Source organism: Podarcis cretensis, assembly GCF_951804945.1.
Source record: "Podarcis cretensis genome assembly, chromosome: 3".
Lineage (NCBI taxonomy): Eukaryota > Metazoa > Chordata > Lepidosauria > Squamata > Lacertidae > Podarcis > Podarcis cretensis.
In genome coordinates this window covers 108947073-108965792 of record NC_137172.1, presented here as the reverse complement: position 1 = coordinate 108965792, position 18720 = coordinate 108947073, and the positions used below count along the sequence as shown (strand labels likewise).

The 18720-nt window shown below is 43.4% G+C and overlaps 2 protein-coding genes across 4 annotated transcripts; both read left to right on the top strand.

The window, feature by feature from the left end:
- The first annotated feature begins 1572 nt into the window (after positions 1-1572).
- SNRPB2 (small nuclear ribonucleoprotein polypeptide B2) lies at positions 1573-9809 on the top strand. Of its 2 annotated transcripts, XM_079970136.1 has the most exons (8): positions 1573-1774; positions 3112-3227; positions 3350-3436; positions 3882-4054; positions 5770-5907; positions 6874-6924; positions 7982-8070; positions 9335-9809. In XM_079970136.1, the coding sequence occupies exons 3-8, from the start codon at positions 3373-3375 to the stop codon at positions 9492-9494; spliced, it is 675 nt and encodes a 224-aa protein (XP_079826262.1). In that variant the 5' UTR covers positions 1573-1774; positions 3112-3227; positions 3350-3372; the 3' UTR covers positions 9495-9809. The 2 variants fall into 2 exon arrangements, with proteins under 2 accessions (XP_079826262.1, XP_079826261.1); XM_079970135.1 differs by lacking the exon at positions 3112-3227.
- Positions 9810-10422: 613 nt separating this feature from the next.
- Positions 10423-17577, top strand: OTOR (otoraplin). 2 transcript variants are annotated; one of them, XM_079970184.1, is made up of 5 exons: positions 10423-10450; positions 13124-13283; positions 14018-14157; positions 15983-16093; positions 17314-17577. In XM_079970184.1, exons 2-5 carry the CDS (start codon positions 13157-13159, stop codon positions 17335-17337), a joined length of 402 nt encoding a protein of 133 aa, XP_079826310.1. In that variant the 5' UTR covers positions 10423-10450; positions 13124-13156; the 3' UTR covers positions 17338-17577. The 2 variants fall into 2 exon arrangements, with proteins under 2 accessions (XP_079826310.1, XP_079826309.1); XM_079970183.1 differs by lacking the exon at positions 10423-10450 and having other exon boundaries at positions 12598-13283.
- Positions 17578-18720: the final 1143 nt, after the last annotated feature.

Genomic DNA, 18720 nt, shown 5'->3' with positions numbered 1-18720 from the left:
GACAGCACTGGCCCCTGGCCTCTTAAGTGAGATGGGCGCACAACCCCAGAGTCTGTCAAGACTGGCCCGTACGGGCAGGGGTACCTTTACCTTTACCTTTTACGATGGCTTTGTCCAGTAACTATACAGAATGTAACCACACCAAAACCTAAAACAAGGATGATGATAAAATTGATGGGTTCCTTAAATGGCCTGTCAACAGTTTGCTCCTCATGTTTTGGAATAAGAATTGCTGCCCAATCCTTTACTACTGTCTGCTAAAGCTTCTTTCCAAGGATGATGAAGAATTATTGCATTTATATCACACCTTTCCCCTCCATATTCCATAAGTTTTTGTATCCATTCTTCTTTTGCCAGGACAACTACTTCTTTCCATTTTGGGGTGAGTAACATTCTTGCCGCTGTAGTAGCATAAATGAATAAATTTCTATGCAGTTTGGATACGTCTGTCCCTATAATTCCCAAAAGGAAAGCTTCTGGGTTGTTGTTTTTTACAAACGTTATTTTAAACATCTTTTCTCATTCATTATATATAATTTCCCAGTAAGCTTTAACCTTGCTATAAAACCACCACATATGATAAAAAGAACCTTCTTTCTCTTTAAATTTCCAACACTTCTTTGATTTGGATTTAGACATTTTTGCAACTTGTCTTTTCCTTTTTTGCCCTGATGTATATAATTTTTATTACATTTTCTGTTTTACAATTTAAACTACTCATTTAAACATCATTAAAATATAAATGAATTCTGTTCTTCTCTTTCCATGGTTCATTTTGCATATTATAAATCCCAGCATATTTTACAAAAACTAATTTTTTGCCCATTTTGTTCAGTACCATCGATAGTGGCGCCTGCCCTGTGGAACACCCTCCCAGCAGATGTCAAGGCAGTAAGCAACTATTTTACTTTTAAAAGGCAACTGAAGGCAGCCCTGTTTAGGGAAGATTTTAATGTATGATGCTGTATTGTTTTTAATATTCTGTTGGAAGCCGCTCAGAGTGGCTGGGGAAATCCAGTCAGATGGGCTGGGTATAAATTATTATTATTATTATTATTATTTCATTTTCTCTTCCACATGCAAGGAATTATTTCTAAAAGGAAGTGCTTTGCTTCTTTAAATTTGATTGGCTGCTGGTAGCAATTCAGAGGGGCTCTCTGCACGTGCTCAGAGGCACCTTTCTTACAAAAAAACCACCCCAAGACGTAGGGCTACACTGCAGCAGTAAAAAACACCCCCGTGAACCACACGTGTCTGTATCGTTGTATCAGCTGGGCTCGCAAAGCGGAAATGAACCAATCGATAGCCGAAGAACTCGTCGCGAATCGGCCGTCCTGGCATTGATTGAGTGGCCTCGAGCGGAGAAGGCAAATTCTATAGAGGGGGATAGCTAGAGCGTCTCCAACTTCCTTTTTAACAGCGCTTCGCGGTCTAGGATGGAACTTCCCAATACTTTACCATAGATACGAGGCGGCGCAGAGCGGCCGTACAACGTACGGACCAACAGCCAATAAGGAGTTTCCGGTTGGGGTTTTTTCAACCGGAAGTTCAAGCCGCATGCGCTACAGGTTTTCTTTCCCCCCATCCCTGCTCACCTCTTTGGAAAAACGTTCCCCCTCAGTGGCGATTGCCCGCTATAAGGGAAAACATCGCCGAGGGCCGAGAGGGAGGAGCGGAAGTGCACCTCACCGCTGGCCGGAAACGGAAGGGAAGGAGAGAAGGAGGCATGTCGGGTGGTGGCGCGCTGGAAGAGGCGGTTTGAGGCGTTGAGACGGTACAGGCAGAGCGAAAGAGGGGAGGGGTGGGGGAGTCATTGGGCTCCCTACGCCTTCCGGGGGTGGTTAGCGACGGCACCGTCGGGTTCTTTAACCTCCTCATAGAAGGGACCCCCCCAGGGCCATCTAGTCCAGCCCGCTGCAGTGCAGGAATCTCGGCTAGGCCGCAGGTGGCCGCCCCGGCCTCTGCTTAGAAACCTCCAAGGGAGGTTTTGTGCGGGAAGCGCAAAAGAGGGTGGCAGTGGGGTGTCCCCTACTTGCATCCACCCACATACATGCTCTTCCCACGCCTTTCCCCCCCATCTACTTGGCTCCTCTTCGTAATATTACCCAGCTCCAAGGGAGAGGGAGGCCTTTGTGAGTCCCGCTTCAGCTTTGGGCTCAGTGTTTTCGGGGGGTTGGGGGTGGAAGAGAGGTAAATAGGGCGACTTAGTGAAATTTTACAAGGTATCCACACACACACACACACGTGTACATACCCTTCTCGCCGAGCCTAGTCGGTGTAGCCAAATCCTGCCCTTGTAGCCTCCTAAAGCATCATTATTATTTATTGGATTTATATACAGTGGTACCTCAGGCTACATACGCTTCAGGTTACAGACTCGGCTAACCCAGAAATAGTGCTTCAGGTTAAGAACTTTGCTTCAGGATGAGAACAGAAATCGCGGCGCAGTAGCTGCGGGAGGCCCCATTAGCTAAAGTGGTGCTTCAGGTTAAGAACAGTTTCAGGTTAAGTACGGACCTCTGGAACGAATTAAGTACTTAACCCGAGGTACCACTGTACCGCCCAATACCCAGACATCTCAGGGCAGTTCACAGCAAAGATCAACATAAAAACCACAATATATATAAATATAAATAAATATATAAATAAAATATATAAAATATATAAATAAAAACAACAACCCAATAACACCCGAAAGCAGTGCCCCAGCCCAGTTTTCTTTTACCCCCTTGCTGGTATTTTATTTTATGCAGAGGGAGCTAGGCCAGGAAGGATTTGGTATCTGAGCTAAAAACTCGTGTGGGCGCACATGCTGCCAATAAAAATAAAGTTATGTACAAGCTTTTGAGGAGCAGCTGCAGCCAGTTAATGCATGTTTGTTTTGTTAACTTTCCATCCTGCCTTTCCACCAAATGGTGCTCAATTTGGCTACAGGAAGTAATGTAAATTAGTAGGATACAATTTGTGGTGCTTTTGCCAACCCTGTAAACTAGGATAGTGTTGAGTAGAAATAGCTAGCGTTGTCCACTAATTCTTTTTAAAATTAAATGTTGTAGTCTGATAAGTCAGCTATGATCTTTAATTTTAAATATGCTGTATTTTGTTGTACAGAGCCCTCATCATTTAGTGGCTATAGTGTTGGGACTTGGACTGAGGAGACCTGTCTTCCAAAACCTGCTCAGCCACAAAGCTGGCTGGGTAGGCTTGGGCCAGTCACTATATCTCAGGTACACCTGTCTCACATTGTGATTGCAAGGATAAAATCAGATAACTCAATGTAAGCTGGTTTCAGGGGTTTTGTTTTTATAGAAAATATGCTAAATAAATTCTTGGTTTTGTTTTTTTCCAGGTCAGCTTGACAGAAATTAAAAAATGGATATCCGACCAAACCACACACTGTATATCAATAATGTTAATGACAAAATTAAAAAGGAAGGTATGAAAATAAATTATTCCTTATTCTGAATGCTTAGTCAAGAAACAGAAAGTTTTTGTAGGAAGTATGCTGCTTCATGCCATCTCTTCACCACGAGAGAGGATTGGTCTTTGGTAAATGATTTGTTAGTCATTTTCTCCAGAGTGGTAAATTGTTATCGATGTCTTGAAATACCTAATGATGGCACAGAAATTTCCCATGAAGGGAATTGGCTGGGAGCAGTTAACATTTCAGCAAACAATGGGTAAGAAGTGACGATTGAAAGTATCATATGTCTGGCATGTTGCATTGTCAGACTTTTCTGATTTTAGAGTGAGAAACTTGGCTGGCTTCACTGCCCAAGTCATGTGCTGTCTCTTGGAGTGATTGCCGTAACCTTGAAGATGCTGTGGTGTCTTAGAAGCAGATACAAGTATAAGTCTCCTTTTCTTCCTTCCCTTAACAGAACTGAAAAGATCTCTGTATGCACTGTTTTCTCAGTTTGGCCACGTAGTGGACATTGTGGCACTAAAGACGATGAAGATGAGAGGACAGGCCTTTGTTATATTTAAAGAACTTGGCTCCTCCACCAATGCCCTGAGACAATTGCAAGGCTTTCCATTTTATGGTAAACCAATGGTGAGCTTTATATTTTACTGCAAAACATAAGAGAACAATGTGGCTGGGGATCTTGTGGTTTCTCTGCCTAGAGCAGTAGGTAGTATATTTAAAGCTTTTGGTCTGTTCACTAGGCTCTTCAAACACTAAAGGGGGGAATTCAGCACCCCACTATGCGGATCATTCTCTCAGGGCAAGTGATTTGGCTTGTCAGATGGGATGTTCCTCTCTCTTTCGCCTCTCTGCACTGTTCCTGAGCCTATTTAAGGGGGCGGAGAGAGGGGAAGCTGCATTGCACAAGTCTACGTCCTTCTTCAGGGCGTCTGCTGGCAGGACTCTTGTACCTACAGGACCCTCGTACCTGCGGGACCGCCTCCTGGTATGCCCCACGGAGGACCTTATGGCCTGCAAATAATATTTTGGAGGTCCTGAGCCTCAATGAGATTACACTGGCCTTGACCAGGGCCAAGGCCTTTTTGGCCGTGGCCCCAGCCGGGTGGAACACTTTGTCACAAGAGATCAGGGCCCTACGGGATTTGACATATTTCCGCAGGGCCTGCAAGACAGAGCTGTTCTGCCAGGCCTTTGGTTGGGGTTCAGTCTGACTCCCCCTCCCCTTTCATAAGAACTTGCATGAAAGTGGCCTCCCAATTTTTCTCACAGGCCCATATAAGTTCAGCACAAACAACGAGCATTTAAGGTCCCCAACCCTAATCTGCGGGTTGCCATCTGATTGGATTTTATTCTGATCCTGATCTGATTTTAGGGTGTATTTTAATTGATTTTTTGATTTTATGTTAATGTGTTATACATCTGGTGTTAGCCGCTCTGAGCCACGTTTTGGCCGGGGAGGGCGGGGTATAAATAACAAGCTATGATGATGATGATGATGATGAAATTCTATCCTGTCAGTTCATAACAAGGCCCTTCATTGGAAACTCGCCATACCAACTATAGGCAAACACATAATTTTAAACTTCTCTTGGGAGAAACCTGTTGTCTTTCCAGTGCAGATCAGATCAATGCTACAATTCTAAAAGCACTTACTAGGGAGTAAAATCAGTAAGACTTCTAAGTAAGCATGTTCAGGTTTCTTCTGTAAATAAGTTTCAGTTCCTCGTTATAAGACTGCTAATTTAATGTAACTGTCAAAAGCTCTCTTTTGATTAAAATATAGCCAGTGAAGTGTGTTAGGAACACCTTGATCAACTCATTTGAAATATATTTATGGATAGCTTCGAATCAGCTTTGGAAAATGTCCAAGAATTGAACAGAAGTAAATGTCTTAAGGGGACTGTTCTAAAAACATGGCTAAAGACCTGAATCTTCTGTAAGAAAATCCTATTTTTTAGTGTGTATTTTTAAAATCTTTATGCATTCCGCGTTGATACAAATTCATTGTGAAAACCAAGTATTTTGTGGCTGTTCTTCCCTACCCTGGACAATATATAATGTTTTCTTTGGATATGCACCTTGTTTCTGGCTAGGGTGGCATGTAATGGCATGGTGGTGCCATCTCTGGCAGTGTGCCCAACAGGCTTGCAGCACTGTATGTAACTCATGCTCTGGGTTGGACTCCAGGTGCCAATACATAACACTGCCTTAGCTTTTCAAACAGTTCATTAGCTGGATACTCTGTGACCTTCAACCCACTCCCCTTCATTCCTTGTCTGTTCCAAAATATCAGGCTCAAATTCACAGCTTTGATGCTTAATGCAGCATTCTCATTTCAACAGCGCATCCAGTATGCAAAAACAGATTCTGATGTGATTTCTAAAATGCGTGGTACGTTTGCTGATAAAGAGAAGAGGAAAGAGAAGAAGAAGATCAAGTCCTTGGAACAGTCTGCTAATGCTGCAAAGAAGCCAAATCAGGTAAGTGAGTTTGTCCAGATCTCATTGCCGTTGGTCAAAGAATAAGCCTCTTTCTTTAACATTTGCCTATAACATTAACAAATGGTAGGGTACATGTGTTGGGAGACATGTAGAACAGAACTATGCGTTATGTAAGCCGAGTTAAGCCTCGGTTTCAAAACAATACACGTAAAAACCAACAGTTGCTTAACCTGAGAGTAAGATCAGCTGGACTTGCTTCTGAGGAAACAGAAATATGATTGTGAAATTGAGCCTGACAGTTGTTGGTTTTTTTACTAGCTTTATGCGGTTAGCAGTTAACGAAAAATGTACTTTCCCCTAGCAAAATGACTGATCCCCTTTGAGCTAAGAATATTTTACCTACCAGGTGATATTGCTGCCACATGTAGAATAAAAAATCTCCCAGATTTGTTCTGCTTGGGTATCATGGGTGCTGTTATTGTGAGAAGAAAATTATTTGAGGAATCCAGGACTTTTGTTTACTTTGCAGAGCTGTTTGTATTTGTTTGTCTTTGAGCATTTTATATTTCCTTCCAGCTATCCTGTTTTTTGTTTTGCAAAAAAACAAGACTGTGGAGTTGTTGGGAGGGAATAGGAGGGCAAAGTCACTTGTATGTGCTGGTGAATAAGGAGGCAGCTGTGTGTGTGTGTGTGTGTGTGTGTGTGTGTGTGTGTGTGTGTTTGCTACTAGCAACTGTTGGCAAAACCACAAGTGGCAAGGCTCCCTCGTCCAGTAAAGCGAGATGTGCGCTGCAATCCCAGAGTCATCCGTTACTGGACTTAACAGTCAGGGGTCCCTTTACCTTTAACTCTTAAAAACATAAGCCCATGTAAGTATTTTTTTCTATTTAAAATATGAGCCTCTAGCAACTCTGTAGGGTAAATTATAATATATGTGGGTTTTTAATACTGACTTCACGTCTTGAAGCATAATTTAAAAACAAAAAATCTTTTTATTTCTCAAAGGGAGCAAACCAGAATTCAGCAAATTCCCAAGCAAACTCGCAGAATCAACAGGTAATCCTTAACATCCTTTGCACTGGAAGTACACCAATTTCAGATCACCACGTTGGTCTTTTTTAGAGTTACCTATTTTGTATACAGATACATGCATTTTGGAAGCAACATGCTTTATTCATATATGACCAACTTCTGTAAATGATTAATTAGCAGTCGGTAACGCCTAGGGCTTGCCGATCGAAAGGTCGGCGGTTCGAATCCCTGCAGCGGGGTGCGCTCCCGCTGCTCGGTCCCAGCGCCTGCCAACCTAGCAGTTCGAAAGCACCTCCGGGTGCAAGTAGATAAATAGGGACCGCTTACCAGCGGGAAGGTAAACGGCGTTTCCGTGTGCGGCTCTGGCTCGCCAGAGCAGCGATGTCACGCTGGCCACGTGACCCGGAAGTGTCTCCAGACAGCGCTGGCCCCTGGCCTCTTGAGTGAGATGGGCGCACAACCCTAGAGTCTGCCAAGACTGGCCCGTACGGGCAGGGGTACCTTTACCTTTACCTTTTTAAGTGTTATCCGCTAGTATTTGCTTAGAGGGACTGTAAAATATATAACTGTACCTCCATTTATTGTTGTAGAAAAAGCAAACAGTGTCCAAAATCTGTAATTTAATCCTATCATTCTAATTGTGCCAAGTCCTTATTAGGATAACGGAGATTATAGCACACCACAAACTGAATACTTGGTATGTGAGGGTTTAGTTTTTAAAGGTACAACTGGGCTGACAGCTGTTGAATGCCTGAAGTGCCAACTACCTGGACCTTTCGCAGGAGAGATGTTGTGGAGTATACTATCTAGCCGTATTCTTAACTGAAAATGCTCAGAATAGCTGCCTGATTGTATTAGACTCCTTAGCTAACCTTAAAACCTGTGAAGTGCAGAAACAAACAAACAACTTGAAGCTGTTTACGTCCACCCCAATTCTCTTCTTATGTCAAATGAAGAATTGGCAGCTTCTTGGGTTAACGTCAATGAGTTATGCCAAAATAGCTACTGTTAACATTTATAAATATTAAAGCAAATGTGGTTTTGGCGTACCATAGCACATTATTTGCTGCTTCCTTTACAGGTGCCTGATAATCCACCGAACTATATACTTTTCCTCAACAACTTGCCAGAAGAGACCAATGAAATGATGTTGTCAATGCTGTTCAATCAGTAAGTTCATCTAGATACATAGATATATAGAGTTCTACAATCCTTTACACCTGCATTTGAGACTCAGCAAAATTAGTGGGAATTTTTGTAGTAAACTGCACAGGATTGGGCTGTTAAGAGTTTCATCTTCTGTAGAAACTTTCAAGAACCCAGTGGTGAGATACGTGGTCTTCTAACCTTCTGTCATTTGCAATAGATTCCACCATTTGAACTCAAAGAATGATGTATGGTTCTATGCAACTATGTTTTTGCAGTTTGGATGGGCTGAGATAATGGAGCCTTCAGTGCAGGCTATGGAGGGCTATAGAGATCCAAGACTCTTTAGAAACATACCTCCTTCTTTCAAGCTGCCATTTATATGCACTCATAGAACAAAAATTCATTGTTATTGTCAGATGTGACTTAAGAATTTGCCTCTTTGGTTATGTTCAAGCTGAATGAATTCAGTTTTTTGGCCTCTGGTGGCAAAGACATTTCAAATAACAAAGAAGTGGCTGTTCATGCAACTTTCTCCTTCCTAAACATTTCATGCTGCCTCTTGGATTAGCTGCTGATTTAAATTTACATTTATGAGTAAGAAAGGCAGAACAGTCAATGGATTTCTAAAAATAAAACTGGGATGCTGGTAATGAGCCATGTTTGAGGGACAAGGAAAGACAATATCAAACATGGATTTTAACCTGTCTCGGATTTAGTGCAGGATGTCTGTGTTTATAGTCTGACTCGACATAAGTTTTAGAAACAGTAGCCATGCAAACTGTGAAATACGTTGCATTTAAGGTATAGAAATATTTGGCAAAACATAAATACCCATACATTGTATACTTGGGTAAGTGTACATCATGTGACTTCTAAGTTAGTCATTCTAGTAAATTATGCTTTGTCAAAGCTGGATAGAGATTGTGTTGAATTAGCTCTGTAGGAGAAGGTTTGGAAACAGAAGAACAAATCCATTCTGGGAATCGTATTTGTTGAATGGAAATTAACTGAAAAATAGTTTGGCAGAAAGTGGCCTTCATAAAATGAAAAACATTTTCTGAAGTCTGTAATGCCTGCATTTCAGCTGCTCTGTTTTTCCATTGTGTTACAAGTATGTTCCTGGCATCTTTGGTATGTTTTACTTGGCAAATTCAGCCTATGGCTTTCAGCTTTATTTTCAACGGTGAATTTCAATTTTATAAACTTTTTTTGGTTGAAGAATAAGAACAGCCTGTAACCTGCAAAATCAAAGCATGTCATCTTGTTTAAATTTTTATCTCTTAAGGTTCCCTGGTTTCAAAGAAGTGCGCCTGGTGCCCGGGAGACACGACATCGCATTTGTGGAGTTTGAAAATGATGGGCAGGCTGGAGCTGCTCGCGATGCCCTCCAAGGATTTAAAATTACCCCTTCGCATGCAATGAAAATCACTTATGCCAAGAAGTGATGGAAGGAAACTAGGATCCCTGAAGGACTTGCTCAGTTTGGTTTTTCTTTCCCCCTACATGCTGTAGGGTAATTTGGATTGACTGAAGTGTGGTTCCTTGAATTTAAGGAAAACATCTGGTATGGCATTGTTGGGAGTTAGTACAAGTATGTAAGGATTCTAAACACATTCAAGGAATGCCAGCTGAAAAGCTGGAAGCTGTAAAATTTGGTTGTTGTACATAAGTCCGTTTTGTATACTGTGACTAGAGGGGCTCCTTCACAGTAAAGTTACCTGTTCAGAAATAAAGGTGCATTTTCTCTCTTGAAACAGTAATCTAAGGTGTACTTGTGTTTCATTAAAAGCAATAGTTTTTAGGGACTGGAAATGTACTTGGAAATGCTAATGATTTGAAATACATGCTCATTCCATGAGAAGTTCTTTCGCTACCCCAAAACCTGCTCTGGAGGGCTGGGGGAACCCTAAAAACAGATTTGGGAGGAGGGGCACAAGGGAGGAGAGTGAGGCGGTGCTTGTGCCAGTGGGATATCTTCCTTAGATACAACTCCAGATGTCCTGGTGAAGATACAGATAACTGAGAGGCTGTTCTATATTTTGAAAGAGTTGTCAACAATCTTGGATGAGCTGCTTGTGAAAATAATACTGTCAGGGATGGGATCTGTCTAGAGTAGACAATGCAATATAGATTATTTGGAAAGATGTATTGGATAAATACAGTGGTACCTTGGAAGTCGAACAGAATCTGTTCCAGAAGTCCATTCAACTTCCAAAACATTCAAAAACCAAATAGCAGCTTCTGATTGGCTGCAGGAAGCGCCTGTAGCCAATCAGAAGCTGTGGAAGCCTCGTTGGATGTTTGGTTTCCAAAAGAACATTCGCAAACTGGAACAATCACTTCCGGGTTTGTGGCATTCAGGAGCCAAAATGTCCGAGTTCCAGGGCGTTCAACAACCAAGGTATGACTGCATCCAAAATTGGACCAGTATTTTACCATAAAGATGCAAATAAGGAAATACATTCATCAGTAGTCACTGACTTCAGTAGTCTTAGCATCACTATTGAGGGGTGGGGGGCGGTATCTCCCAGGTGATTTGCAGGTGTCCATATGTATACAGTGTCCACCTGAAATATGCAGTAGGTATCACTAAGCCCCTGCAGTAATAGGGAGCTGCTATCCAGAAGTTTTCCCAGAATCTGAACAAGCCACCCAGCCAGCTGAATGTGAGTATGGTAGTTTCATTTTAAATGAACCCATTATCTGCAGAATGTAATTTAAGGAGCCTACAGTCTGCAGGGGGGTGTCAAACGGGTTTGAGTGCTGAACTCCCTACTCAATAATACAGTCACTGAAATATTGATTCCGTTTGAATTCAGCACCATTGATGCTCCAAAGCATTGTGCTTGTATTCTTCTCTGCTTGATGTTGTGTTCTTGGATACCTAGCTTTTAATTTAGTGTGACCCTGGGTGGTTGGGGTCAGTGGAAACTCTAGACTTATACTAAGCACATCTGGTTCTTAGCCTTGGATATAGTTAAATAACTTGTGTAGAATGGGTGTTGGTCATCACAAGCTCCCCTAAATTCAGGGAAGGGCTGCTTTTCTGTTCTGCCACCTACTTCTTAGCCAAGTCCACCTGCAACTTCAGATGTCCCTAGGAAGCCCTTTGTACAATAACATTTACTGCCAAAGACCAGACGTTTGCCATAAGCTCGTAAAGAAATCACATACCTGTATCCCACTCTTCTACATTTGTAATCTGAGCAGATGACAACACAAAACAGAAACAAAACACACTTGAACCAAACAACTAGAAGGCAGCAGTTCATGACATGTGATGCAGTTAAGGTCAAGCCAGAGGCAACAGCAGATTTAAACATTAAAAGCCTATAGAAAGAAGATATGCTTTCAGATACTGTTGAAAGGAGAGGAGGCTTGATGCAGCACGACAGTAAGGGTCTTCCGGGACCATTCAATACATTACACCTTTTTGCAGATTCATTACAAACTGATCTGGGGGCCAATGTTGGCTGAAAAGAGATATGAGACTTTCTGGAAAGGATTTTGATTCATTTTGTTCGTTTTCATAATTCATACCCCACTGAATGTCTCAGTTTCTAAGTGGAGGTGGCTCTTGCTTGTCAGAAAAGGTAAAGGTACCCCTGATGGTTAGGTCCAGTCGTGGACGACTCAGGTTGCGGCACTCATCTCGCTGTATAGGCCGAGGGAGCCAGTGTTTGTCCACAGACAGCTTCCGGGTCATGTGGCCAGCATGACTAAGCCGCTTCTGGCGAACCAGAGCAGCGCACGGAAACTCCGTTTACCTTCCCGCCGGAGCAGTACCTATTTATCTACTTGCACTTTTGACGTGCTTTCGAACTGCTAGGTGGGCAGGAGCTGGGACTAAACAACGGGAGCTCACCCCCGTTGCAGGGATTTGAACTGCCGACCTTCTGATTGGCAAGCCCTAGGCTCTGTGGTCTTGTCAGAAGTAGGGGAATAAATTCCCCTTTCTTCTCCTTTCAGCCCTTATGTGCTGCCTTCCTTGCTGTTCTGGAGGGTCATGAAACCAGCCACAATAGGATGTGATAATTTGTGATGGCCTTACATTTGACACGTACCATATAGTAGCTCAGTCATCTGTATTCTGCAGGTGCTTTGTGAGGCCATACACTGCTGCACGGGATGCGGGTGGTGCTGTGGGTTAAACCACAGAGCCTAGGACTTGCCGATCAGAAGGTCAGTGGTTCGAATCCCCGCAACGGGGTGAGCTCCCATTGCTTGGTCCCTGCTCCTGCCAACCTAGCAGTTTGAAAGCACTTCCAAGTGCAAGTAGATAAATAGGTACCGCTCCAGCGGGAAGGTAAACGACGTTTCCGTGTGCTGCTCTGGTTCACCAGAAGTGGCTTAGTCATGCTGGCCACATGACCCGAAAGCTGTATGCCGGCTCCCTCGGCCAATAAAGTGAGATGAGTGCCGCAACCCCAGAGTCAGCCATGACTGGACCTAATGGTCAGGGGTCCCATTACTTTTACATTGCTGCACACTTCAAATATAATCCTTTGAGATAGCAACTGGCTCATGGAAGGGGGATCAAAAGCAAGCATACATATAAACCCACAACTTGATGACTGAAATTGCATCTCACTCCTATGAGCTGCATTACTGCCACTGTGGCTCATAAGCTTCTGATGGGGGAAGATGGCTTGTCTCTTTGCACTGGAATCGGTCTGGTTTTCGTTGGCAAAGTTCCTCTGGCACTTCCTCCCCAGCCCATGGCCAACATAGGATTCTTTGTGTTTCTGCTGCACTTTCAACCAACCCATAAGATTGGAAACCTATAATTAATGGGGATCTGTTGTTTTTGATCCTTGCACAAAATCTGCTGAATGCGTTGTTGAGCTTGACTTAACTGCAGCAAGAGACAGGCATTTAAAAACGCTTGGCAAATACGTAAAGCAAAAGGGCCCCTCTGAAGTTTTCCCGGCTCTTTAAAAGCGATGGAATGTTGCCCTCACAACTTCCTATTGGTCAGAGAGCTTCTCTTCCCCACCCTCCAAAACTGCATCTTAATGTTTTTTTATACATATATAATAGAGAGCTTTTCCTTAACCTGTTCCTTTTATGCAAGGCAGGGAGAGCGAGGTGCCTGGGAGAAAAGAAAATGCCCCACACTCTTGGCATGTTGATGTTTCTGCTGTTTCTTGGATTCACTTTCCCGATGATCGCGAAGGGAATTTTTATGGACAAGCTGGCAAGCAAGAAGTTGTGTGCCGATCAGGAGTGCTTATGTAAGTCACCCGTTTGTGAAACTGTGTGCTGAAAATGTGAACTCTTGCATGAATGGATCCCTCTGTGGTTTGCCATACCCCAGGCATAACTTTAAATTTATGGATATATTTTTCATAAATATATATTGGTGTAGCGGTTAGAGGGTGGGACTGGGATTTGAAGACCAGAGTTCAAATTCCCACTAAGCCCCCATGTTCACTGGGTGATCTTGGGCTGGCATAGCCTTACCTGCTTTGCAGTGTTGTTGTGAGGATAAAATGGGAACGGGCAAAAACATGTACAGTGGTACCTCGGGTTACAGACGCTTCAGGTTACAGACTCCGCTAACCCAGAAATAGTACCTTGGGTTAAGAACTTTGCTTCAGGATGAGAACAAAAATCACGCAGCAGCGGAGTGGCGGCAGCAGGAGGCCCCATTAGCTAAAGTGGTGCTTCAGGTTAAGAACAGTTTCAGGTTAAGAATGGACCTCCAGAACGAATTAAGTTCTTAACCTGAGGTACCACTGTACACCACCTTGAGCTCCCTGGTGGAAAAGAGTGGTATATAAATGTCAAAACAAAACAAAATGTAGATAGCTTTTGCAGACTTCCCAGGAAATGAACTGTGAATGTGGAAAGGGATGCTTCTATAAAGTATGATTGCCTTTGCAAACTTAACGAGAATTTCCTCTTCTTACCACCCAGCCCTTTTATTCTGTATAAAATCTTAATGGTGTTTCTTTTCCACCCCCAGATGCCATCTCCCTGGCAAGGGCGGAAGACGATTACAACGCGCCAGACTGTCGATTCATTAACGTCAGAAAGGGGCAACTGATCTACGTTTACTCAAAGCTGGTGCAAGAAAGAGGATCTGCAGAATTCTGGGCTGGGAGTGTAAGGACCTTTCCTATGTGAAATCTTATCCTTTGTCTGCATGGCTATTTACTCTCCAGTATCCACAGTTTTTAGAGAAACCCCTGCCCCACCTCTCCTTGGACAGGGCAAGGTGATATTGTCACAAGCTCACCTGTATGTCCAGAAGCATCTGTTGCCTTCCCTCACTCAGTACTTCATGGGGGAAGCAGGGAGGTTAAAAAACACTCAGCCTTCTTAAAAGAGAGAGAGAGTGAATGAGTTTTGTGCCAAAGTAAAAATAAGAAGGGGTGGGGAAGGTCTCTAAAGTGGACTGAAGAAATACTTACCTTATGAAAACTTTAAAAATACATTTATATGTTACATGTATGCCTCACCTTTCTTTCGTGAGAGCCAGTGTGGTGTAGTGGTTAAGAGCGATAGACTCGTAATCTGGGGAACCGGGTTCGCATCTCCACTCCTCCACATGCAGCTGCTGGGTGACATTGGGCTAGTCACGCTTCTTTGAAGTCTCTCAGCCCCACTCACCTCACGGAGTGTTTGTTGTGGGGGAGGGAGGGAAAGGAGAATGTTAGCCGCTTTGAGACTCCTTCGCGTAGTGATAAAGTGGGATATCAAATCCAAACGCTTCTTCTTCTTCGTTTTGGAATTCAAAGCAAGCATACAAAGGGGGATTGGATGCACAGCTGCCTGGCATGAGAGGAAAGACATTTTCACTCTCGCAAGATGACACTTTTGGGAATACCCCCTCTTGCTCAGCCCCCTGCCCATATTATCCCTTGCCCCATTCCAAAGGCTTTCCTTAATCCTCAGGTGCAGTGTGTGTGTTTTCTAGGGAGACTGTAGTGAGGAGGGGAGGGAGTAGGGAAAACTTTGCAGGATCAGTGTTTGGCAGTGCTGCTTGGGGGCTGTTTTCAAGCACTCGGGTCTTAGCCAGGCCTGGACTTTGTCTTCAGCAAAGGTTCACCCCCCTGCCATGCCTTCAAGCTATTCTCTGGGTCTGTGCTATATATGTTAGACCTGCTTTTGCACAAAGCCACTAGGTTCTAGTGAAACACCAGAATATTTCCAGTATTTATTGAAATGTCCAGGGTAGCGGCAGTGTCAGTGCACATTACCATGACAGCTGAGCCTTCCTCAAAAAAACTGGTTTGGCATTCAAAGTGAGACCAGTTTGATGAGTCCAAAAAAATGGCCTCTGCTGCTGGGCTTTTTTTATTTTTAGTCTGAACTCTCTGGAACTGAATTCTGGTACCTCTCAGGTGGGTGCCATAGCCATTATAACAGATCAAGGGAGGCGTTCTTGGTGAGCTCTGGCATCTCTTTCCCCCCTAGAAAAATAGTGCTGTCTTGATGTATTGTCATTCTGGAGCATTGTGGGAAATTTAACTCATGGCTAGACCCAGCTACTTCAAAATGCCTCAGCACCAGTTAAGCCACCAGGCTCCACTGTCAACAGAATGGGACCCACCAGAGAATCTCTTGCCCAGAAACCCTTTGAAATGGAGTTGGGTATTGTCCAGGGCAAACCTTTTCAAGAAATCCCAGTTTAAGGAAATAAGGATTTTAAGAATATGATTAGTCAAGACTACAGAAGAGGAATTAAAATCTGTATGAGCTCACATTTTTTTTGGTCTCATTCTTGGAAATGCAATTGCTTATATGTGCCTTTTGGTAAACAACAACAACAACAAATCTGTTTTGTTAGTACCTTATGCTGACCGAAATAATCTCAAAGAGTGTACAGGGGGACTGGCGTAGCCCATGCTTCCAACAGAGCAGCGAATTCATTTACTCTGAAGAATGGCTGCGCTTAACTCCAGGCTTGTTTGATCTAACCCGTAAGGTTTATGCAGAACAGTACGAGGACCAGATGGGCACTGTTGGATATTTCCCCAGGAATTTAGTCACAGAGCAGCACATCTATCAGGAAGCAAACGAGACAGTTTCCACGAAGGTAAGAAATGAGCGAGCTATGCAAATGCTTTGATGGTTTGTGGCCGAAGTTTCCGTAGTGGCTGAATATTGGTGACCCCATAATTGGTGACCTCATACCTTCTGCTAAGGTAACTTGAGTGAAAATTTTGCATCCTTGAAATTAATGAATAAGCCTCTGCAAGATGTTTCTTATTGATTTGGTTCTGGCCTCGTGTACACTGAGAACAACACTCCTCTGGGCACAAGGTATGCTCTGTGCTTCTTTGGTGAGACTGCTTCCAGTTGCTTTTTCCTGACTGCGCTGTGTGTTACAGTCTCACCTTCTGATTTATTGGTTTCCTTCACAGAGGGACATTGACTTTGCTTGTTTGTTTTTCTCCTTCTTTGAGTTCTGAAAGCACTACAAGTTTCTTTCCTAAACGTAACTTTGGCTTAGTTCTCACTGAGGTGGCAAACCAGCCACCTGGGCTCTACGCAGGCACCATTCTAGAGGCCTTCTCATTGGGAAAGGCGAAGATGGAGATGTTCTTCAACTACCTTGTCTTCAGGTTTTAAGGGGGAACCCAGCTCCTGTCATGGAGAATACAGCATCAGAGGCTTTTTGTGGGGCGAAGAGGCAGGAAACGCAATAAAATCCTAAAAGCTGCCAGAACAGCCTCCAACCCTGAGGCTACTGCAGCTTGTGCTAACCAAATACAGAAGCAAGACTGGGTCTTAGTATTTACTGAAATGCAACATTGCTCTTGTATGCAACTTTGCAAGAAACATGGGACATTTGCTTTTCAAAAAGCCAAGTCAGAGGTGGTCCTAGAAGACACTGGGGACTCAGATATACAGCTACAAATATAATGTTTTAAGTGCAATTTAAGTGTGACTCTAGATGTGTGGCACTAAATATGACACTAGATGGGGCTGATGAGCTAATGGCAAATTCCATATATATTTTATGTTTTTTTTTAAAAAAGCACTTGCGCTGTGTTTATTTATATCTGTGTAGATCCACTCTGGATTCAATCTAGTCAGTCATGCTTGGAGCAGAGCCGCTGAAGTAACTTAAGAACTCTTGAGTTCAGTTGGGCCTCAACACGGAGCATGGCTGTCTGGATCCAACTCATTATGTTTTCAAAGCAACTGATTTTCCATAACTCACTTTGTTCAGAATTGGCTCTAACTGCTTACTGTGTTTAAAAACTATAACAGTGAACCCAAACAACAACAACAACATGTTCTCTTTCTCAGGCCATCGATTTCTTCTGTGAATAGAAGTCTGTAAAGTGGTCAACCAAGACAGTTAAAGAAAGGAAGTACAGAAGCGCTGAGCAAAAGAAGATCTTCTGCCTTTCCTATTGTAGATTTTAGGGAAAAACAGAAAGTCTGTTTTTCCTAAACACCTTTTTTCCAATAGAAAGGGAAGAAAAACACACAAATAGGATTAATACGTAATTTTGATTTACTTTGCAAGTGATTTTAACCAATGCCCCAAACTGCTGTTGCCTTTTAAATGACAGTATTCTCTTTGTTACTTTTCAGAGCAATAAATGCTAAATATTATAGGCAGGTGCCTACCATCTGTGCTTTGTCCATTTGCCTGAGCTTGTTGTTTCCTCTAATACCGTGGTTCTCAATGTGGAGCACAATTTGCTTTTTGAGGGGGGCAATTCGAGAATGAGTTATTAACAGTTAATGGCCTTTTAGGCTTCCTCCACATGAAGAGGAGTTCACTTTTTGAATAATAAGATTTATATGTCACCGGGGGGGGGGGGGGAATCAGGATTTTAGGTGGGGCATGGCCCCAAAAAGGTTGTGAACCACTGCACTAATGTGTTTTGTGTTGCTAAATAAAAGTCAAAAGGGAAACATTTTATTTTGCTATGTCACAATTTGAGGTTATCAAGGATACATTGTTTAAGGGAGGTTTTTGCCATTCGGGGGGGACGCGGGTGGCACTGTGGTTTAAACCACAGAGCCTAGGACTTGCCGATCAGAAGGTTGGTGGTTCGAATCCCCGCAACGGGGTGAGCTCCCGTTGCTCGGTCCCAGCTCCTGCCAACCTAGCAGTTCAAAAGCACGTCAAAGTGCAAGTAGATAAATAGGTACCACTCTGGGGGGAAGGTAAATGGTGTTTCCGTGCACTGCTCTGGTTCGCCAGAATCGGCTTAGTCATGCTGGCCACATGACCTGGGAGCTGTACGCCGGCTCCCTCGGCCAATAAAGAGAGATGAGCGCCGTAACCCCAGAGTCGGTCACGACTGGACCTAATGGTCAGGGGTCCCTTTACCTTTACCCTTGCCGCTTGGAAGGCAGCAGGACATACATAACATCTCTTCATTTTTCATTCCCTCATATGCTTCTGTCTTGTGCTGACGACAGGTATGGGCTGCATTGGATTGCTTTACCTGTCAGTTTGATGGGTAAGCGAGCTCATGCATAAGTGTGTAAGGAATAAGCATTCGTAGGCCTAGATTGTGCCATGTGAGTCTTGGATTTTTTTATTGGTGCAGTTCTGATCTATTCAAGCTGCATCGTACATGCCTAGGCTGTGCTCCCCAGACACAGATGTCTAGAGTGTCGATAACAGGGCAGCAACATGTAAGTATTCAGAAGTAAAGGTAAAACAACAACAACAGGTAAAGGGTAATCTGGACG